Source organism: Emydura macquarii, unplaced genomic scaffold (genome assembly GCF_026122565.2).
Source record: "Emydura macquarii macquarii isolate MOO-44397 ecotype Brisbane River unplaced genomic scaffold, CSIRO-AGI_Emac_v2 contig_67, whole genome shotgun sequence".
NCBI classification, from domain to species: Eukaryota; Metazoa; Chordata; order Testudines; family Chelidae; genus Emydura; species Emydura macquarii.
Window position 1 is genome coordinate 7,167,918 of NW_027130204.1, and position 23,758 is coordinate 7,191,675.

Here is a 23,758-nt window from a genome sequence, read left to right on the forward strand (position 1 = left end):
CTGAGGATAGGACCTGGCAAATAATGCAGTGAATAAGATCTGCACTATTTTTGGAAATTTTCAAAACAAATTTGGTTCTCCTGTGTTTTTTTTCTGTGACTTTCTGCAACAAAGTGATCGTTAGCAAACCTACAGACCAAGAAAATTATTGGTCACAGAAATTATTCCAAATAAAGAATGTATTAGAGAAAAATGTGCTCTCTCCTTAGACAATTTGTGAATAGAAAGAAGCAAACTTCAGTTAATAAAATCTCTGTCCCTACAGCCTTTGTAAGGTGTGATGGCCCATTCTGGTTGTCAGGTGAGTGAGGAGAGAGCCCTGCACTAATGCACCTTAGAAGCCCTGCAGCTCCCAAGGCTTCTACTGGAGATGTTCTCTCTCCTGTGGACATCCTAAGGTATACGGGGAAACTGCATTTTAGTGTTTTCCGGCTAAATTATTCACAATTGTGGATTTGCATGTATGAACTTTAGATTTGGGGGGGAAAAAAAAAGGTTAGAAATCATGGGAAGAATTGGAAACTCTTTTTTAAAAATTTAGGAAATTCCTTAAAAGCTATATTAAGATTAGGGTTGCGTGGTGAAGCACTCACGTGGGGAAAATGACAAAGTTAAGGTTGTGCATTTGACCCTTTGTGTCCAGAAAGGCATGATATAGGTTTTGACCCCCGCCCCCATCAGTCTCCTGGTTGGCTTATGGTGTTTGACTGTATATTTACCATAATCCAACTAAAGCACACAAGTGCCACTTGAGAAAAGAATTGGCTCCATAGTGAATTTAATAAGATGAACAATACTGTGGGTTTGGAAGGCCTGCAAATAAATCTTACTAGCAAGGAGATGACCAGAGAGGAGTTGCATTTGTGAATACAAAAGATACGTCACCCCAGAGAAGGTAACTTGAATAAAAAGGGCATAGGCCCTATTATAAGAGGTGCGGAACACCCTCAACCATCTTTGTAGATACTGCAGGTTGAGGTTACCAAATAGTGAGCAAATGAAGTCACATTTATACACTATCATCTGTCACTTTACCTGGCAGAGGGCAATAAAGAGAGACTTACAAAATGGTGTGGTTTGCTATCACCAGCCCTTTCAGGTTGCCTCCTAGAAAATATCCTATTTCAGCTGTCAAGGATGCTGATTACTTTCAAGACTTGTAACCATCTTCATTGCTGGCGTATGTAGTGGGATTGTTCCTGCAACTCTGTACTTTATAAGGTATTTTCCAATTCCAGACAGACACTTTTTATCTCCTCTCGTTGCTCTTTCTACGTTTTGAGAGAGATGTGATGAGATAAACTCAGGAGCCTTGCGAAGGCTCCTGTTCACTGAACAATGGCTGCTTGCTCTTTTCTCTTCTCGGCTCCCCTCAAATGACTGATAGATGTGTGTGATGTTGGCTGCCACTTTGAAGAGCAGGATCCTAGTGGTTGTATTTGAACCTGGATGCCTACAGTACGGTATGAGGAACTGTGATGGATAATTTATAAGTATCGGCTCCTTTTGCTCAACTAGCAAAATACTAAAAATAATCCAGGTTGTATTTCCACCATTGATCTCAATTTATAAGCATTAATTCATAGCCTGTAGCCATGCCACCTCCCACTTTGAACTGGTTGCATTTCATAAGCTAAGTAAGGTCAGCTGGATTGATACTTGGAAGGGAAACCTCCAGGGAGAAAACAAGGTGCTGTAAGAAGTGGTGTTGATGACACACTCCAGAGTTAGGGCTGAGTGAGTGCCCTGACATGGTGCTAAGTGGTGCTCTGCTTTTGGGTGAGATGTAAAACCACATCCCTGATCACTTGTGCTCAATAAAATTCCATGACATTTTGTCATTGTTGCAAGAATCAGGTTGTCAACCTTAGTGTCCTGGACACAATTTCCAACTGAGTAAGTTAAATTCTGCATTCCTTTAAAAAAAATTCCCTGCTGCTTATATGGCTATAGTATTTTTTTCACTTCCTGCCTTAAGCTGTTGTGTAGTGTTGCTTGGTGCTGTTCTTAAACAGCTGTCATGTTTTACTCCAGAAGTCGCTACCTTTCTGTGTCCGAGAGACGGGAACCTTGCCATTGGAGATGTTTAGCATCTTGTAGGATAGGGCCCAAAACTTGTTTTTATGAAGGGTGATATATATAAATGTAAGGTCATAGTTATTATCCTGACTGTGACACGTAGGAAGCTGTTGAAGTGTGGAGATGCCACAAGACCTTGCTGGAAATGTAGGAGATGTGCATTACACTGAATTGTTTCCTATCATTTTCTGTCTAATAGAATACTATGCTTCTCAGCCTAGAAGCTTTCACCATCACCACCCCTTCACCTCAAGAGGGACACCGTGCCAATCACTGAACAGCATGTGTGCTTATAAAATACAATAACGTCTTGCAAGATAGCAGTTTTATGTCAGCACATCTAGTAGCACAGTACTCCTGGGCACCATGGTGGACACAGGTTCAATCATGACATAAAGGGAAGAGTGCCATCCACTAAAGCATAAACGCCACTGCCTGTAGCACCATGACTTTTCCCTGGAGATCCAGGAACTGACCAGCCATTATGTTGGGAGAAAATGATTTTACATACAGAAAAAAACCCAAAAGCTCAATTTTTGGTCACTTTTAATTGCAGGAGCAGAGAAAATAAACTGCTTATAGCACTTTTCATCCCAAAGTCCTTTACAAACTTAACAGTGCTATGCAATCTATTACCAGGGGTCTCCACCACACATCTGCATGCATCTCTGGAGTGAAACATGCCAGTTGTTTTAACTGTGCACAGCAAAAGTAATTAGAAGTCATTTATCTGGGAACTTTTATGTTGGTTCTGTAACATCAGACTATCAAGTTGTTGATGATTAATTTTGAATCAATATTTGCCCATTTAAAATAAAGGTTATTTTTTTTAAAACTTTATCTCCACATTGGTTATGTCCTAGTCCAGGTAGGAATTTATACTGAGCCCAGCACTTCATATCTGTACTAATGTTTAACAGGTTATTCTGCTGTAAGAATGAGTATATGTGGTATTGTTCACTTCCCTACAAAAGTGCGTTTCCTGGGCACTTCAGGTATAGGTCCCAGGGAGTGTATTTTTCTGCTGCAGTCTTGAATGCTATCATTCTAAAAGTTCTAGCAGATATGAATAGATTAAATTCTTTGCAATTTTCTACTGGACATTTTCCCTATAGTTGACAGAATTTTGGTTAAAAATGTTTTAGAACATTTCTCTTGCCTTTAAAGTCAAATGATTTCTTAAAGTCAATGTGTATTGGTCTTACCCTCACGAATATTTCAGAGTTTCATAATATTGTGATCTCTTGACCCAATATGCTTCCTATCTTGGGACTTATTTAGCACACTTGGCTCACTTCACTGGCTGTTATCCAGACTAATTCAAAGCAAACTGCATCTATTAAGTGAGGAGGTGGAGAGGCTATCTTTAAAGGTAATAGCTTTTCAAAATGTGTTATCCCATTCTGTGTCAGTGGCATTATCACGATCCTGGATCCTTTCCAGGCTTTGCTGTCTGTAAAATTTCCCAATTAATCTTCCTTAACTGCCCTGTGATGCACTGTAGCAACCAAAAATCCACTTCAGTGGAGCTTATTTTCTGTCACAAGCTTCTTTCTGAACTTTGTCTGTCTAACAAAATATTTCTCTCTAATGCCCTACTGTGTGGAGTCTTCAAGAAGTTGCCAAGCTGGGAAGTTATCCAGGGTACCAGCTGATGATAACTTCACAAAGGCCTTTACTTCAGGGTCTGACTTGCTAAAAGCTGTAAGGCACCTAAGCAATAGGGAAATTGAGATCATTCACACTCTTATATCACCAAAACCTAGATAACTCAAAGTAAGTAAGCACGTTTGTGGCTCGGTGTACATGTACATATCTAGGCACTTACACAGTTCTATGGTATTTCTCCAAATCCCTGATTTATTAGATATTTGTATTGTTATATGTGGTTGGTTTTGTTAGTTTTATGGCTGAAGTTTAAGGAAGCCTATCTATTATCTCTGTACAAAGGCTTAGGCTGCTAGATGGGTTTCTATGAGCTCTGAGTTTGCTGAGTTGTACTGTATTTTGAAACTAAGTGGCTAAAGTCCAGCAGGGATCAGCCATGTGCCTCACTGTGAAGTATGCTGGAGCTACGCTAAGAATTAAACTAAAAAGGATGAGGGATGAGAAGAATTTAAGTGAAAACCAGCCTTTCTTGTAGATGTATGAAAGCATTAACTAAGATGTATACATAGCCACATATTAATTTCATTGTTGCAGGCGCTGGCTATTTTAGGTACAGTGGAGATGAATAGCCTCATTGTAGACTTGAGTAAGGAATGCTTTGTCTGTGAGGCTCAGTCATGTCAGTTCCTTATTTTCTTGTAGCATAGAAGCACAGTTGTAGAGAGTAAGGAAAGAATGAAAATGACATGAATGTTTTCACTCTCTTGGAGGAATAACTGATTAATGAAAGGAAATGTGTTTTGGACGGAGGTGTCAGTATGTGGTCACTGTCGGTACGTGGTGGTATTGGCGTTTATTTGTGGGGCTGGCCTGAGGAAAACATTGGCTGTTTGTCACAGTTCTCTGTGAAGTTGGGTGCCTGATATTAAAAAATGCAGCAGGGATATTTGAGAGAGGAAGATATCATACAGGTTTTGTTTCTCTTTCATTCTTACTACATAGGTTTCAAATCAGGCTGCAGTTAGTTGGGGCTCATAGGGAGCTCTAGGGAAATAAATTTTTTTCATGGTACCCTGGGAAACTGGACTCTGGATGAAGACTTTATAGAGCTTTTCCTTGAATAATAATAGCACGACACAGGGGTTTTTAAACTCCTCATAGCATGGACCACATCTTACCAGTGGGATTCACAAGAGACATCCCCTCTCTTTTCGGTAGTCACATCTGCTCCCTGTGGCAGCTATAGCAATTACTTACACAGCCATGGATGGTATTAAGGAAGTACTTAATATATCTATAGGTATTACTCATTATTTGTATGACTGTAGCATACCTGGAGGCCTCAAACAAGATTAGGGCCCCATTATGCTAGGATCTGTATGTACATAGTAAGAGTCAATCCCTGCCCTGAAGGGATTACAATCTAAAAAAGATAAAATAGGTTAGGGACTGAGGCATGGAGAGATCAAGTGACTTGCCCTATGTCTACAGAACCACAATCAGCTCACATTTTAAACCAGACTGACTGTCTGTCTGTCTGTACTGAGTGCTAAGTGGTGTTTAAAAACACATCAACAAGCATGTCTTAGTAGTTGTATAGGACCTATGAAGAACAGTTGAGCATTTCTGATTCCATTCACTAGAGCAGAGATTCTTGTGATTCATGTTGCTTAGTGCATGGGGGAGTGGTGGTTCCAATTAGATCCCAGCTAGACAGATGGGAGGTCTTTGGTGGTGTTTTGGGATGGTAAAAGTTGAGAACTACAACACTAGAGAATAAAGGAACAGTGTGTACAGCAGTCACCATTAAAATGACCTTCACCAACAGTTACCAGTGATATCTGACACTGTGGTATTCCCCTGTACTTAAACTAGGAAGTAACTGTGACTTCTGGGATTGTGGTGTGTTAACTTCTGGTAAATGCTGATTTATAAATGGAAACCCATGCAAGTCCTTCTGTACAAGGATCTCAAATTTCTTTGCAAAGGTAGATAAGAATCAGGCCAGTTTACAAATGGGAAAATTGAAGCACAAAAGAGTGACTTACCCAGAGTCACACAGTATGTTTGTGGGAGAGCCAGGAATAGAACCCTGGAGTCCTGATACCCTGTCTTCTTTGCTGTATATTTGAACAGACTTGTCTCAGACGTGTACATCTGTCCTATTATGTCAATTCAATTAATGTATTTTGTAGCTAGTTTGTCACATGAATTTAAAGCATTATCACTGTGATGACAAAATCTAGAATTTCTTTAGATTTACAAAAATTGAGATAGTAATGTAAACATTTAGAAAGCTGCCTGAGATTTAAACACACAACCTATTTCAACTTAAAGTCTTTTGCATGATTTACCTCATACATGCAATTTTGGAAATTTCCTGTGTCATGGAGATGAGGAGACAAATAAATTAGAATTTCATGCTGCTCAAAAGTAGGCTATAAAGTTGTTCAATCAATGGTACATTCTCCTTTCCTGTGCTCTGGGGAAATATTTAAGCCTGTTAGCATTTGAACAATTGTGAAGTATGTTGCATAGGCTCTGTTGTTTGCAAGTGGCTTTAACAAACATTATCATCTGTTGTAATGAAAATAAGTGATGTAGTAGAGTATTTGCCTAAAAATACATCATTGTGAGCTGTGTACAATATAGAATGTGAGCTGAGTTGGCATTTAAACAGTAATGAGATTTTGTCTTGTCAGTATCTTCTGTTGTAAATATTTATACTGTGTTTAAAAAACACAAACTTTCAGTTTTCCATGTAAATGGATGAATTTGTTTTAAAATTCTTAATTAGTTTTGTAAGATCAGTGCACAACAAACCTACAGAGCTGTTTGCCTCTGGATTACATAGGTTTTCCTTTAACTCTTCACAGGTTATGGTGGAGGAGAGGAAATAAGTTAAAATTATATGTGGATGTTACTGTGCTATTTCATTTGGCCTCCTATATCAAGTTAGAAGCAGGCATGCAAATATATTTCAATGCGGATGTCCTTTACTAGTCCATAAGCATTGCTAGCAAGGGATTTTCCCACTTTAAACGTCACTGTTGTCATCATTTGATTTAAAGGAACTTGTATTAAAGTTGCAGGGTCCCTTCCTGGGGCGATAATTTGGAAGGGAAGTGAGCACTTTCTGTTTAGGTGTTCTGAGGTCCTTTTCACTGTAGTGAGGTTTCTAAAAGTTCTCTTTCCCGACCTTTGTTTCTGCTCCTGAAAAAAGAAATATTATTCACTTAGATTCACAATTTCATAAATCATAATTTCTCTTTGCATGTGTACTGCCTCTCTGCTCAACCCTCCAACATGACTGAGTGACTTCACGCTCACCGTGTCTGTTGACTCTGTTCCTCTTTCTCCTTTGCAGCCCAGCATTTATTTGCTTTTGGTTTTATTCAGCCATAACCAGGGTGCTTTTGATTAACCTTTCCTGTCCTGGGTCTTTGCTTGATTATGACTTGGAATTATGTTTCATGTCACTTCCTGCACACTCTCATCCTCCCACTTACCCCCAGTCAGTGTCAGCCAGAAGGTCCTGCTGGAGAACAAAGTACGAGCCCCCCCCCCACCCCCCCGGCCTTGATGCTTGAGCCCCTAATTCCCATTCTTACCTGTGTGGCAATGACTGGCACTAGGCAATCCTATTGATCTTTTATGGATTAATTGTGAACCAAGGCTAAAAAATACCCCAGTATTTCTTGTTAAATCAAATAGATGGCAATCAACATAGCTTCATGGAAACTAGGCCTTGTCAAACAAACTTTATATCATTCTTTGACCAGGTTAGAAGTCTGCTTCATAAAAGTAACTGTGTTGGCATAATAGACTTCTGCAAGTGTTAGCATTGCACAACAATCTGATTAAACAATTAGCACTATATAGAATCAATATTAACACATTAAATGGATAAACTGGCTGGTTTGTCTCCAGCTGTAACTGGAGCTGTTAGTGAGCTCCTCCAGGGATCAGTTCTCAGCCTGGTATTATTCAATATCTTTACCAACAATCTGGAAGAAAATATAAAATCCTTCTTAATAAAGTTTGCAAATTATCCAAAGATTGGTGGAGTGGTAAATAATGACAAGGACAGGTCACTGATCCAGATCAATCTGGGTTGTTTGATAAACTGGGTGCCATAATACATGTTTTAATACAACCAAATGCGAGGTCATACATCTAGGAGCAAAGAACGTAGGCCATACATACAGGAGAGGGGACTGTATCCTGGATAGCAGTGACTCTGAAAGGGACTTTGGAGGGTCATGAGAGATAACCATGTGAACATGAGGTCCCAATGCATTGCTGTGGCGGGGAGGACTAATATGATCCTTGGATGTACTATAAGCAAAGGAATATCAATTAGAGATTACCTCTGTATGTAGCAATAATGAGACCACTGCTGGAATACAGTGTCCAGCTCTGGTATCAACACTTCAAAATGATGTTGAAAAATTGGAAAGAATTCTGAGAGCTGCAAGAGCAAATTGAGTCTGGATGAAACTGAGGGCAAGTTGAACTGTCTGCACCATTCTCATCAGTTTCACTCTGTCTCTGCCATCAGGGCTGAGCAGTCTGAATGTGCGGGAGCAAAGGTATGAGCCTTCGGTAGCAGATGTCTCATGGGGAAAATAGAATTTAGGGAGAGGAGGGTTGGGTTACTGGGATTACTGCTACCCTGACCCCCAACTTTAAAGCTTTGCATTATTTGTTGTGACTCCTTCTTTGGCAATACATTTATTACAATTGACAGTAGACTTCAAGAATCCGTGGCAGTGGAACTGGGGGGAAGGAGGTGCCCCACTAATGGAAATATTGATTGGGGAGATGGATCTATGTTTTCCTCCTCCACTGCTCTCATGGAGGCGAGAGCCATCCCGGCTATGTTCCCAGCCGCACGCATATACAAGGGGCTGGAGTGGGCTCTGCGGCGCATGAAATCAAACCAGCTGCTGGAAAACAGGTAGGACTCCCCAGTCCCTCTTTCCATCCACCATGGGTCCTGGTGGAGACACCTGGCCCAGGGGAAAGGCAGGAACATGTACACCAGCCGCTTGAGTTGGGTGAGGAACGGGGACAGGACACTGGCACCTGGGGGCACCAACCTCTTAGGAACTGCTATAGGAATAGTAGTTCGAACTAGCAAGGTGTTCCATCCCAGCCTGTAGCTAGCTGCCCACCCCCAGCTCTCCTTGCTCCCCTCTTATTTATCAGTCACATCCTCCATTCACAGGGAGAGTCCTCCCCTCTCCCTTAAACAATAAGTTAACAGGTAGTAACAAAAAAGGATAGTCTACAGCAGTGGTTCTCAAATGGGTTCCGTGGGCTGAGCAGAAGGGTTCCGCGAAGAAGCTGTACCGCGCCGCCGAATGTTAAAAAAATCTGGTGCCGCATTCAGCTGCTCGCACACTGCTGAGCAGCTGATGGCGCCGCCAAATAGCTGCTCGTGCGCCGCCGAGCAGCTGGTGGCGCCGCCAAATAGCTGCTTGCGCGCCGCCGAGCAGCTGGTGGTGCCGCCAAATAGCTGCTCGCGCGCCGCCGAGCAGCTGATGGGGCTGCCGAAAACAGCCCTTAAAGCGCACCGCCGAATCAAGCAAACACCACGCCACCGAAAAGAGGAAGATTTCCTTGACTTTTCGGCAGACGGCATGGCATGGGCGGGCAAGGGTTCCGTGGGTGGAAAGAAATTGAGAAACACTGGTCTACAGTGGTCACTATTAAAATCTTTCCTCTTGTGCCTTTGTAGGTAGATAACATTGCCACTGGAGTCACAAAATCCCCCGTAATCGGAATAGGGAATAGAGTGAATGCTGCAGTGACACTAGTTATTTGCAAAGGCATTATTTGGGTGAAGACCGCTATGATCAACTGGTTTAAAAGACTGCTTCTCTAAAGTGTATGGGCTAGGATGACCAGACAGCAAGTGTGAAAAATTGAGACAGGGGTTGGGGTGTAATAGGCACCTATATAAGACAAAGCCCTGAATATCGAGACTGTCCCTATAAAATCAGGGCATATGGTCACCCTATGGGCCAAGCATGCTCCCAGCTCCTGCATGCAACTGCTTGATTTCATGGCAGAATTTGCCTCTGGAAATTCGGTTTTCCATAGGCTGCTATAATCCGCCCTGCTGAGCTCTTGCATGATCTATGTATTTGATTGATGAACATTCACTGGATTAACTGTGAAGTGTTTATTTTAAAATAACATCTAAAAATGCCCTTGTGAAACTGTGTTGAAAATAACTTGGGGAGATTTTGTTTAAACCTACAAAAGGCAGGAAGTTCAGAGCTGAGGTTTTAGTAGCTATTCTGCAGCTTGCTTTGCCAAAGCATAGCTGATCAAGTGTTGTGTATATATAAATACGAAAGTGATAGTCTGCCGTTCTCTACTGCGTTTCATTTGAGAATCTCCATGCATGCTAATCAAGCTTTATTACAATTACTCTTTCCCAGTCCTCTCCTTAGTTAAACAAGGAAGGGATACACAGAGAATCACATCACCATCACTGAACTACAGCCACCTGTGTGGTGGAACAGGCCAGCCATTAAACAGTGTACTGTAGAGCACCCTGCAGAACAGATCAAGACATGCCATGAAGGAGAAAACAATCTCCATATGTGGGGGTGGGGTGCAGTGAAGTGAAGAGTAATTACTTGAGTTAGAATTTGGTTAAGGTGCAATTGTTAATATATCTCCTATTAAAAGCATCATAAGATCATAACTGATTGCAAGTAGTCAGGACCTTGGGTTTTAAGTTTCATCCCCTCGCTTCACACTGGGACATTGGTTCAGTGCTGATTCTGAGGGAAGAATGGCACTTCCTGGAGAAGCTGCGTGTTCTGTGGCAGAGCATGTCAAATACTGATAAGGCCCAATCCTGCTTAGCTCAAGAGCTGCCAGGATTGCAGCTCAGAGTGATATATGGCTACAGTGACATCACACCCTGTTCAGAACAAGGCTGTAAAGACTTAGAACAGATTTTGCATGATTTGTGTATCAGATGGTTTTATTCAGGAGCATCTCATGGCACTGATCAAATAAATCTGATTAAAAGCGGAGATCCAGAGTAGTGGGTGTCCAGGTGAAGTAGCAAGCGGTGCCCTTTGAAGATTGATTCTGAAATCATGTGGAGCAGGTAGAGAGCTGCTGACTGGCATAAAAAACAAAGTATGTGTGAGTGTTGTGTGAGTGTTGGATCATTATTCTGTTTAAGACCGACTCTGAGTGCCTATTAGAAATTCCTGATACAGCAAGATCTACTGAGAATGGAATTTCAACCTTACCTCTGAATTTCCTTTTGCTTGTGAGTTAAAGACTGTACCAGGTTATTTTTGAGAGAACATCTTTAGTATTCTAAAAAAGCTGTTCTGTAAATAAATACCAAAGGACATCTGAAAATGTGTATTATCGCAGCAGAGTACAGTTATCTTCAGTGAATTGATTCTCACTGAGGTAGAGAGAGAGAGAGAGAGAGAGAGAGAGAGAGAGAGAGAGAGAGAGAGAGAGAGTGTGTGTGTGTGTGTGTGTCTGTCTACAGTGCCTAGTACGTTGTGGGCACCACAGGAACAATGATCACTGCTGTTCATTATATAGGGCAGTTGCAATTAGTGACTTTATAAAATAAATAATTTGTAAACCTACAGGACCATAATGGCTCCTTTATTTCTTTGTTATTAGAACATGGAGAATTGGCATTTGTTTCAAAGGAAAACAATGTTAACAAACTCGTTCTTAATTACTCTGGACAACTGATTTGATGAGGATCATTGTTTTAGCAAACACAGAGCCTGATTCTGTGCGTTTGAAATCAGGTGGAACTGAGCACTCAAAGATATGGGCCCATAGTTTGTCAGTGCTGTAGAAAACAAGTATTGCTTATCTGTTTGCACTAACGAACTGTTTTGTTTGTCACAATCATACTCCTTTGACTAGACTTTGAATAGAATCATTTAGGTTGGCAGGCATCTCTGGGGAGTTCTCTAGTGTCTCTATATCTTTTGTATGTATTTATCTTTATAGCTTGTAGTCCGTACCCATGTAATAGTGGCAGAACTGACTTCATTGCTCCTAATTGCCCCTTAAAGTTGTTTGAAGAAAAACATTAGCACTCTTGAAAGGAAACTGCTTATTTTAGGTTAGTAGTAAGTGGGAGGGGGGGAAAGGGGAAATGAGAAAAACTGGTATCAATAAGCTGCAAAGTTTCTACTGAACTAGTACACTATGAAAGTTATATGCTCTATTACAGAGGTGTAAATCCAGATTAACTCTACAAACTTCAGTGGCACTACTCCAGATTTAAACCACCGAATCTGAGAACAGAATCTGGATCACTTGGCTCTTCGCCATTTACAGTAAATAAAAACACCAACATAGGAAGGGTGGGCTATGGAGAGCAGTTTGGGGGGAGAGGCGGGGTGTTGTTTTTTTACTCTGAATTTTAAATTTCTGGAATAGAAAATAGATTTATTTTTCATGTTCACAACTGGATGATGAGCCCATGAGCTTTGATAATATGCCTTTAACTGTGCTGCTAATGAAATACTGGTTTAAGCTACAATAAAAGAAAATAAAACGCAGATGCAAGATCCTGTTTTTGAGAATGCACGTCTGTTATCTCCAGAAAAGGATTATTATTTAGTGGGGGAGGAGTTCTGACACACTCAAAATAAATAAAAGATGCAAACTGGTACTGGAACCAACTAGTAAGGCTTGGAATGCCAGTGTAAGTTGCATTCGTAGCCTATAGAAAGTAGGCAAATACCATATTCGTTTGAAACTACAAAGTAGATAAGCAAAGTAGCAACCCAAGCAGAAATTTGGCCAGGTCATTGGGTGAACACCTCTGTTCTTCTGGAAAGTGTTGGTGGAATCCTAATGCTCACATGTGCTCAGGACTTTACATGGACACCTTCAGTAGCGCAGTGCGACCTAACACTATGTTGACAGATTCACTTCTGACTTGGAGGGAGGAATGCCAGTTGCTGAATCCTTCGCCTCAGGCCTCAGCAGGCTCGGGGTTCCCTGGAGGTCTCCAATTGAAGTATTGACAGGGTTCATCCTGCTTAGCACATAAAATTTGGCAAGATCACAGCCCATGGTGATGTCACTGAATCATTAGAGGGACACAGTCACCTAAAATAAAATAAATCATATTATAGCTTTCCTTACTTTTGTTACAACACTTATTCAAACAGGGTTTTAAAAAGTCTAATTTATTTATTACAATTTATGCTTCTTTTTTTTTTTAATGAAATTTGACTTGTTTCAGGTCACATTCACTGTCCCATTTTCATAGAAGAGCACAATGCTGCAATAAATGGACTGTAGATACTGCAATGTATGGTAACTTGCCCTATGCTACTAATGCTGAGGACTAGAGGGGCATCAGTGCTGTATCTATCCCTAAAGATAGGGCTGCATGTAGAGTAAAGACACTACTCAGCTTGCATGGTGTAAATAGCAGTGTAGATAGTGAGGCATGGTTTAGTCAGATAGAATAGAGTGCCTTACATGCTTGAACCCCCAGGATATATACCCTACAAGGGCTCTCTACACGCCCAAGCAGTGCCTCCCAGGTCAACACTGCTATTTTTAGCAGTGTAGTGTCCCGCTGCCAGGACCTTTCCCCCCTGCCTCACCGCTGCCGGAACCTTTCACTGCCGAGTGTAGCTACATACCACAATGACAAGCATGGACACAGCCTGCCTTTTACCATGGCAGGTAGCTACATGTGTGTGTGGTTTTTTTTAAAGATGTTTTTAAGCAAAATACAGAGGCAACATAAAGCATGGAGTAAGTTACCCACGTAGATCAATTCTTATGCTTCATTTCCTTTTGTGCACTTGGAAAAATACTTTCCATTCTTAGTTTGTGTATCGCAGTTTGATGCTCTTGTCTCACTCCTTGTTTGGTTATATGCTGTCTGGCATTTATCATCTGGCACCTTTTGGAAAATGAGACTATACAGGTGTGTGTCGGACACACGGGCATTCGTCACGTTTTACTTGTGCTTTGATTTGGATTAACTACTGCTGCTAAGTCTCACATGCATTCACCTTCTTCCCACAGCCTCTCCGACAAAGGAAATACCTGTCTGAAAAATTTGCTCTTCATTCATATGAGAGAAATAAAAATAGAGCATACTTCTGTTTTTTCCATGTTTGTGACATCTAAATGCTACGCATGTATTACCTTCAGTGGTCTGAGATACACCTTATATTGTGCATTCTTGTGTATACGCGATGGGCCAGATCCTCACACTGATGGACACCTGCTATCTCCATTGAAGTCAGCCTGGCCTCAGATGTGGGCAGGTAGAATGATCTAGCAGATAGGCCACAAGAGACTTGGATTCTGTTCCTGGCTTTGCCACTGGCTTGGTGTATGACTTTGGTTGTCGTTTTGTTTTCTGTACCTCAGTTTTTCCATTTGTAAAATGAAGATATTGAAACATCAGCCCCTTTTATGTAATGCCTTGGGATTTACAGCTGAAAAGAGCTATAACAGTGTGTAGAAGTAATTTACTACTTTCATGGACCTTGTGAGGGTTAAAGGCTGATCCTGCTCCCATTCTAGTCAGTGGCAAAACCCCAGCTAACTTTAATGGGAACAGAATCTGGTCCAAAGTCCTATGCAGAATTAGAAGCCTCTTTAACATGTTCAATTAAACATTATTTCATAATATATTCATACAACATGTGTTAAGCAAAGACACTGAGTGATGGGTTATACCCCTTCCATGTGAATGAGCTCTATAATATATTGGAACTCTATCCTCACATTTTCAGCTGTCACAGAGTAAAATAACCAAACCAAAAATTGTATTTTCCTTTAGTTTCCATAATATATCTTGATTCACGTAGTCTTATTTAACGCAGCCCCTGTTGTGTTAATTCCTCTTTAATCCCTTCCTTTAAATATCATTGATTTCAGATCAACTTTGCTAATTTGGCAATACGTGTTTCTAGAATCCTAAACATGATTTAGTTTGGATAAGGTGCCTGAGGGAGGAGACGGGGATTGGAAACTGGATCGGAGGTGGGGGAAAGACAGATTGGATGAGGAGCCAGGAGGGGGAACTGGGACTGGTTGGGCAAGGAGACTGGGCAGCATTATTAAGGTAGCCAAGTCAAGCACTCAAAAGTTAGGAAATGCCAGAATTAAGATTGCCCATGAAAAGCTCCATAGCCCCAGCTTCCTCTCTATCCTGGGTGTGGATTGGAATCTCTCTCCTATGTGTCTGCATCTGAGTCTCAAATCGTGATCCAGCCAGTGGACTAAAGTTTACTTCTGTTCTATTATCCAGAGAGCAGATCTGATGTCTTAGTCTCATTTGTTGCTTAACTTTGATGGTTAAAAAACTACATCAGAATAATTGAATTTCAAACGGCATTAACACTTTTTATTCTTTCTTTAGGTACAAGGCCCGGCAATGGCACCAAGTAAAACCTGCATCAAAGACCCCGTCCTTTAAATTAGAGGATCAAACAGGACCGTGTGATGAACATGCCACTGCATCAGATATCTGTCATTCCAGCTCGGGATGTCACCTCTTCCAGAGTCTCCAGGAGTAAGACCAAAGAAAAAGAGAGAGAGGAACAGGTAATGTCAGAACCCAATTCTCATAGGAAATTATCCCAACCCTTTCTGACTAATGATGCTAACAAGTGCTTTATCAAGTTACTGCCTGGGGCCTGAGTCTGCATACTTTCTGCACCAAAACTCCCGTTAGTATTGTATTGACTGCATAATGAATTCCTGGCCTCTTTGTTCTGTCATTTAAACAATCAGCTTCACAAGACTGGGGATCGCTGTGGTCTAACTTTAGCAAAATACAAATTTCAGCCATCTATTCAGCATAGGAATTAAAGACAGCTGGATGTGTTGTGTGCAGAGTGTGATGCTATTATTAGTGAGCTTTTAGTGTGATAGCTTCTGCTGCTGTTCATTTTTTGTCCATTTTCATGCTAAATAGTATGATAGTTACGCAATTAAGTGAGTGTTCTGACTCCTGTGTATTTCACCTTTAAATCTTCATGGACTGTGCTTTTGGCATTGATTGGCAGCCAGTGTAGTCCACACAGAATGGACTGTCACAGTGGAGAGACATACCTTGTAGGCTCTCTCCTGGAGACTTTACTTTTGTTCTTTATAGTTTTCTTGTTGTGGTGTGAGGAAAAAAGACTGAAAGCATCTCTTGTTCTTTATGTCGAGTGAAACATAAAACCATAACAAGCAGGAGACTGACTGGATTCTAATGACTGAACCACTTAATAATCTTTTTTAGCATATTGTGTCATTGTGCCATACACAACAATCCTATTTAGTCCATACTGTGCCTCCATCCAAGACAAAGATTTTATTACACATCCATATTATAGTCCAAAATGTACTCTATGTTTGCATTTTGCATAATCTGCTAATTTCAAAGCATTCCTAGGTGTTTTTAAACTTGTACTCCCACAAAACAAAATCAAAAGATCATTCAGATCAAAAGAACATTCAATAATGAAACAAACCCAGGAGGACAGGAAAATTTCAGAGGTTAGGATTAAATGTTCAGGAAAGGGCAAATTCTGATGAGATGTAAATTACAAATTGGCTATGTGGGCATAATTTACAGGGCAAGGGTCTAGAAGGACAGCATTTTAGCAGGAAAAGCAGTCAGCAAGAGGGTATAAGAACCTGAAGGGGTGGGACAAAGAAAGCCAACGTAGCTTACATTATATGTTCTGTTCTTATGCTCTCTTGCTACAACTCCCTTGCCCCCCTGCTGTATAAATTACATCTAGGTAACCCCTGGTAAATCAGTGTGGGTAATTTACTCCGTAGTTTATGTTGCCTCTGAATTTTGCCCTACATGCTTAATAACATCTTTTAAAAAACAGATTTTAACCCTTATGGTTCATATCTCATCAAGTATTTGGGGGCAACTCTCAATCAAGGTTGGCTGGAGTGAGTCTGCTTTCTGTCTGCAAGTCCAGGCTGGAAGCTAGTCTTATGTGATTGTGGAACACCCTCCCCTATGAGGTGCACTTGAGTCTAACATTTGCTACCCGTAACACATGGCGTTTCTTCCAGTTCAAGCTGTAAGTGGGTGTTCTGTGGTCTCCTTCGTTACAGAATACCCTTTCACTCCATTTTAGCCCTCTTCTGTATGGAGCCAGGCCATTCCATGTAGTAACATCACATGCTCTAACCTGGAACATAAAGAGTCTGTGTTAAGCCCTAGAAGACAAGCACTAAGTACGAATTGATGACCCTCCAGCGGGGGTCATATGAATTAGCTGTGATCATTCCTGGCTTGTGCTTGTGGGATCTGTTTATCCTCTTGTGGTCCCAGGAGTGAGAGTCCCAAGTCTCTTTCTAAACCTGTTTTTCTCTCTGGCAGCAGGCACTGCTACTTCAATATTGAGAAAGCGCCTTCTATATATTTTCTTGATGATATTTAGTCAGAAGGGTTGATTACATTTTCCTCTTTGACTTATGGGTGAATTACTGTGCCTCAGGACCCTTTGTTGAAAAAGAGAGTGTGATACTAAAGTTAGACTGGAGAAAATCCGTTTATTTAAAATATGGATTTTGTGAGTCACTTCAGAGGAAAGAGACTTCGTTACTCAAAGCCTGCAATTATGCACTAGTATGCCTTTAATGGATGCTTCTTCCAAACCCCTGGCAGTTGGTGTTTGGCTTGTGCCCTGATTGTGTTCTCCTAGCTAATGTAATTGTGGACATCCTTAATTATCCATATAAATGCTGAGGGTAACATTTCAAGTTGGAAATTTCATACCTTCCTGTATCTTACCTTTGGTGCTCAAGGTCAAGATGTGGCTTTGTTACTTCAGCTCCCCTTTGTTTAACTTTAGAGATAAAAAATTAGCTTCCCTTGTCACAGAGTGAGTTTCCTAGAATAATGCTTTGGGATTAGAACTCCATGGCTGGTGGAAAGCAGAGCAAGATCCTTTTGGATCTTTACAGAATAGGAACTGGCTAGACTGTAGTTCTTCTGCGAATGTAGATACAAGGCCTGCAACTATGGAAGTTAATGGTAAAACTCACGTCTACTGAATTTGTTGAAAGGGTGGTAAAAGTCTTTTGTCCAACATTTCTGCTTTTAACCCTTAGAAGTCAGAAATGTGTATATAAAACACACTACTGGGAAGTTGAGTAGATTATGGTGCATGTTAATGTGATTTTCAAGATTTAATTTAATTGAAAACTCCTGTTGCACAATAGTTTTTTCTGATAAACTTCAGCTGTTTTTACTGTAAAAACAGAGAAGGTTATAAAGGGATTATTACTCTTATGTTTAACTCAGATGAACTATTAGCTTTAAGGGCTATTAATAAACATCATTAGCTTTCTACTGATCCTTCACTTGGAATAGAATCCTACTGACCTGGGTTGAGGAATGATCACTACATTGTTCATAAGGTGCTATAAAACCTGTATGAAATCTGTAATGGCAAGTAGCTGTTTTAACATATCCAGAATTATTCAGCTGTGTAGGCTTGGATTCAAATTTAGAAATTGCTGCTGAGGTGTGGTTGAGATGTTGCTCTTGTTTTTTCCCCCCTCTCACTAGCTGAAATGGACTGTTGTATCCCTATTTGCACCAGTATGTCAAAATGCTGCTATTATAGATGATGTTCCCCAGGTAATACCCATTTTATTGTTTAAGGATGTTTGTTCATTCTGAAAATTCCAACCAAGGTCCTCTTATTTTCAAAGACAATTTTATTACTTTTAGTTCTGGAAAGGAAAATGATAGCTAACTATTATTAACTATTGACAAAATGATTACCTTGGAAGCAGTATCAGACAAGGGAAGGGGAAAATCTGTCAGTGAAGCTTTTCCTTCACAGTTTGCCTATTTCCGCTGATTACATTATACTTAGTAGTGTTTTGAGGGGGCTTTAGATGCATTTATAACTTAAATTGAGCATCTGCAAGTAATCATAACCATAACATCCTGAAATGTGAGCTCTTCAGATCTCATGAGCGAAGCAGGGTTGCGTCTGGTTGGCAATTGTGTGGGAGACCTCCAAGGAAACCTTGCTGGAAATGGTGTTGGTAACTGGGTGGATAGTACTCTTTCTTCTCTGTCTGTTCTAAGTTTGTGCGCCAAGGCTGTGATAGGGGATATTGAGCTGCTAGGAGCTCATCTTTCAGATGGGATGTAAAACTAAACACCTGAGCAATTGAGGTCTTTAAAGAGTCTATGGCACTTACCACAAAACCTCCTTTGTGCTTTGTCCTTTCAACTTCAGTAATTACATTGCACCTACCTAAATCCCAGTCCCCCTTAGTTCTGAGAAGATAACCGCCTGTCCTGAACTGATAAATAACACTGCTGGCAGTTGTATGCTGCACGGACATGTCTGTCATAAAACTTCAAACACCTCCATGTACATTTCAATCAGCAGCCTTCTCTAAGGGGGGGGGGAGGGGTGCCACATGGGAACCCTAGAAATATTGCTCAACAGCTGGGGGGCAGAAGATGATGAGTGATATATAATCTATATAACATGCTGTGGCCTAGTTCCTCTAAATGAAAGGTATGATTATTGTTTGAATTTTAAGCATACTGTGTAGATCTTGCTAAATATGACTACAACTACACTGCATACATTTCTTCCTGTTTAGCAGTCTTTTGCCCCTCACAATTTGAGAAACCCTATTCCATGGCCTGTTTGTTTATATCCAATTATACAGTCTGACTTACCTTTCTGCCATGTCCTTCTAGGAAGTCAGATTTTAGTTTTTGAATCAAAATCAGTAGAGGACTTTTTTTAAGACTGTTGAACTGGATTAATTTTTTGTCATGAGAGTTATTTTATGTCAAAATGTGTGTTCAAGTGGTTGAAATCTGGGAGCAATCCAGGGAGCATTTTGTTTGTTTGGTTTTTTTTAACATACTCTAAATCTTTTTAAGGTGCAAAAATACGATGACCATTTTTTTTGCATTTGCTTCTCAAATTTTGAGCTGAATAGATTGGTCACAACCAATCACATGGTATTGGTTCTGTTTTAATGATTGACTGCACATGCATCATGGGTCCAGCTTAGAAAAAGCCTGTTGGATTTCTTTGGTGAGGGGTTTTGATTTTTGTTTGTTCTTTGTTGTCTCACATGCCATTGTTAGGTTCTCCATTGATTCAGATACAGATTCAGCATCCAGCTTGTGAACCTTTTGAGATTCCCTCATCACTAGTTTTTATATGGTGTTTACAGTGTTTCTATGTTTAGACCTACTAATTCTGGGGCTTCCATGGGGTGTTTTTGTTGGTTTATTTGTTGCCCTACCCCCTTTTTTTTTCTTTTTCTTTTTCTTTTTTTTTTAATTCCTCTTTTACATCCAGGATACAGGTCATAAGAATCAGTCATATCTGAGTATCCTGTGGGATCCTGCTGGGAAGCGGGCTGGCTTACCTGCTGCTAAAACATTAGAAGTACCCATTATGACAAAGCCTAAGACTTAGAAATTCAGAACCATCCCATGACAACGATGATACAGTAACAACACATAACTCTTATATAGTGCTTTTTATCAATAGAATGCAAAGCGCTTTAGAAGGAGGCAAGTCTGAGTATCCCCATTTTACAGATGGGGAATCTGAGGCACAGAGGGGAAGTTAACTTGTCCAAGGTCACTCAGCAGGCCAGTGGTAGAACTGGGAATAAAACCCTAGTCTTCGGAATCCCAGTCCAGTGCTCTGTCAATTCGGCCACACTGCAGCATATAATGCATTTTAAATATCAGTTCTACTTTGGAATATATTAACTGGAGAGAAAGTGAGAGGGCAGGGATTGTGGAAATTGGGCTCATCTGAAGAGCAATGATTGGACACTGTAATAGGGTGCTTGGAGGGCCAGCTGGCCTAGTGATTAGCACACCCAACTTCTGAGACCTTGCCTCTGTGTCAGAGTGATAGAGGTACCTGTTCCTGACCCTAAGCCAGAAATCGTCTGCTCTGCACCCGCATCTGGGTCTCTGACCTTAAGGCACTATGGTAGGGGACGCCAGGCCCTGCCATCTCCACTAGGACTCAGCCACTGGCCCGTTGCAGATCAACTACCAACTGTGCAGTGAGTCTAAGTCTGCTGCCCTGGGTTACTTACTTCCTACCTATATGGCTCTTCAGTTTGGGGCTCGGCTTCTATAGTCCAAACAGTCAATCATTTAACAAAAAGAGTCCAAAGGAGCAGGACCTGCTGGTGGTTCTTCGAGTAGTGTCCCTGTGGTGCTCCACTTCAAGTTACTTCAGGTGTGCATGCACTTCTTGAGCCCTTGATCAGAGGCTCTCCATTAGTGTCCATTCAGGCTGTGTATGCACTCTGTACAACCTCTGTACATACCCACGCTGTAAGGGTATGTAGAGCTGAGCAGGCAAACTGCCCGCAGTTTCTTCTCTATTGCCTCAGCCTGAGACAGAGGGCTAGTGTTTCCGCCTTGTGCATGCCTCAGTGTGTTTTGTACTTGTTGTTTAGTGTTCTAATTAGTGATAGTTAGATAGTATAGAATTAGTGAGAGAGCTGTGAAAGTCTTCAGTTTTTTCCTCTCCCCCATTTTTTCTGGGGAGCTTATTTGGCCTGGCTGGGCATGCTTGGCTCACTAGGTTTTAAACGCTTCCTCTCTTGTCAGGAGGCTCTCCCAATCATCGATGGCCTCTCTAAGTGTATCCATTGCTTGGGAGAGTCCCAAATCTTCCAAAAGTGTAACTTTTGTCTGTATTTCTAGTAGTTGTCATGTCAGCCTGCAAGGTTGGACTCTTGCTGGCAGATCCCCTATTTATAATGTTTTTCAAGGACAAAATCTCCCTATAACCACACCCAAAGTTCTTAGCTAAAGTGCAGTCAGATTTCCATCCTAACATGTCTATTCATTTACCAGTATTTTTTTTTCTAAACCACATAAAACTCAGCAGGAGATTTCCCTTCATATGTTAGATGTATGATGGGTATTTGCCTTTTAATTGGATAGGACCTAGCAATTTTGGAAATCACCTAGACTTTGTTTCCATTGGAAATAACTCAAAGGGGTCCATGATCTCTTCAGAAAGTCATGGAAGACAGAGCAATTCCAGAGGACTGGAAGAGGCTAAATGTAGTGCCAATCTATTAAAAATGGCATAAGGACAATCCAGGAAATTACAGACCTGTCAGTTTAACTTCAGAACCTGGAAAGATAATGGAGCAAATAATCAAGCAATCAATTAGCATACACCTAGAAGATAATAAGTTGATAAGTAATAGTCAACATAGATTTGTCAAGAACAAATGATGTCAGACCAGAATTCTTTGACAGTGTAACAAACTTTATGGATTGTGGCTTGGGGGAAGTGGTAGATGTGGTGTATCTTGATTTTTAGGAAGTCTTTGATACTGTCTCTCATGACCTCATAAACAAACTGGGGAAATACAACATAGATGGAACTACTAATAGGTGAGTGCATAACTGGTTGGAAAACCATTCCCAGAGAGTAGTTATCAGTGGTTCATAGTCAAGCTGGAAGGGCATGTCATGTCAAGTGGGGTCCTGCAGGGATTGGTCCTGAATTTGGTTCTGTTCAATATCTTTATCAATTATTTAGATAGTGGCATAGACAGTACACTTTATAAAGCTTATGGATGATACCAAGCTGGAAGGGAGTTACAAATGCTTTGGAGGTTAGGATTAAAATTCAAAATGATCTGGACAAACTGGAAAAATGAAGTAAACAGGATGAAATTCACTAAGGACAAATGCAGAGTACTCCACTTAGGAAGGAACAGTCAATTGCACACATACAAAATGGGAAATAACTGCCTAGGAAGGAGTACTGTGGAAAGGGATTTGTGGTTTATAGTGGATCACAAGCTAAGTAAGAGTCAGCAGTGTTCTACTGTTGCCAAAAAAAAAAAGCAAACATCATTCTGGGATGCATCAACAGGAGTGTTGTAAGCAAGATACGAGAAGTAATTCTTCCACTCTACACCTTGCTGATAAGGTCTCAACTGGAGTATTGGATCCAGTTCTGGGTGCCACATTTCAGGAAAGATGTGGACAAATTAGAGAAAGTTTAGAGGAGGAAAACTAAAAATGATTAAAGGTCAAGAAAACATGATCTCTGAGCAAAGAGGAAAATTGGGGTTGTTTAATCTGGAGAAGAGGACTGAGACTGAGGGGGGACATGATAACAGTTTCCAAGTACATAAAAGGTTACAAGCAGAAGGGCGAAAAATTATTCTTGTTAACTTTTGTGGATAAGCCAAGAAGCACAGTGGGCTTAAATTTAAGCAAGAGAGGTTTAGCTTGGAGATTAGGTAAAATTTGCTAACTGTCAGGCTAGTTAAGCATCTCCATCATCGGAGGTTTTTGAGAACAGGTCAGACAACACCAGTCAGGAATGGTGTAGTTACTATGTAATCCTGCCTTGAGTACAGGCGATTGGACTAGATGACCTGTTGAGGTCCCTTCCAGTTCTACGATTCCAGGAGTCACAGAGGCTGTTGAGATGGATCTCTGAGTGTGTTACTGCTTGCTGTGGTGCAGCTGGTGCCATACCTCCCCCAAAGGATTATAGCATGCTCTACCAGATCACAAGCAACTTCCACAGTGTTACTCAAAAACATTCCAGTGTCTCAGATTTGCATAGCTGCTACCTGGGCCTCAATACATAGGTCCACGCCATCCAATCTGATGAGGCACTTGGTTCTGCTGTACAGCCTTCAGTCTTAGACTTGTTTCCAAAGCTCCCTCCTCCCTGTGAGGATACTGCTCAGGAGTCACCTGAAGTGGAGCACCCTTAGGGACACGACTCGAAGAAGAAAAGATTTCTCACCTTGTGTTGTAATTGTGGTTCTTTGAGATGTGTGTCCCTGTGGGTGCTCCACTACCCGCCTTCCTTCCCCTCTGCTTCAGACTGTTCTTGTTGGTTGTTCGGGTAGAGAAGGAACTGAGAGTGGTTCACCTGTGCAATCCTATGCCTTCGGAGTGCAGCATGAGGTTGTATAGCATGGATGCACAAGCCAAACAGACAGTGCTAATGGAAAATCTCCGAACAAGGACTTCAGAGTCTGAAGTAAGTTG

At 41.0% G+C, this 23,758-nt stretch overlaps 1 protein-coding gene across 3 annotated transcripts in view; it reads left to right on the top strand.

Annotated features, from left to right (window-relative positions):
* Positions 1-23,758, top strand: part of MARCHF8 (membrane associated ring-CH-type finger 8) — a 159,907-nt gene that overhangs the window by 16,097 nt on the left and 120,052 nt on the right. For all 3 annotated transcript variants that reach the window (XM_067539097.1, XM_067539105.1, XM_067539111.1), the window contains exon 2: positions 15,104-15,288. In XM_067539097.1, coding sequence (XP_067395198.1) covers positions 15,187-15,288 — 102 coding nt within the window. In that variant the 5' untranslated portion in view covers positions 15,104-15,186. The remainder of the gene's footprint in view (positions 1-15,103; positions 15,289-23,758) is intronic.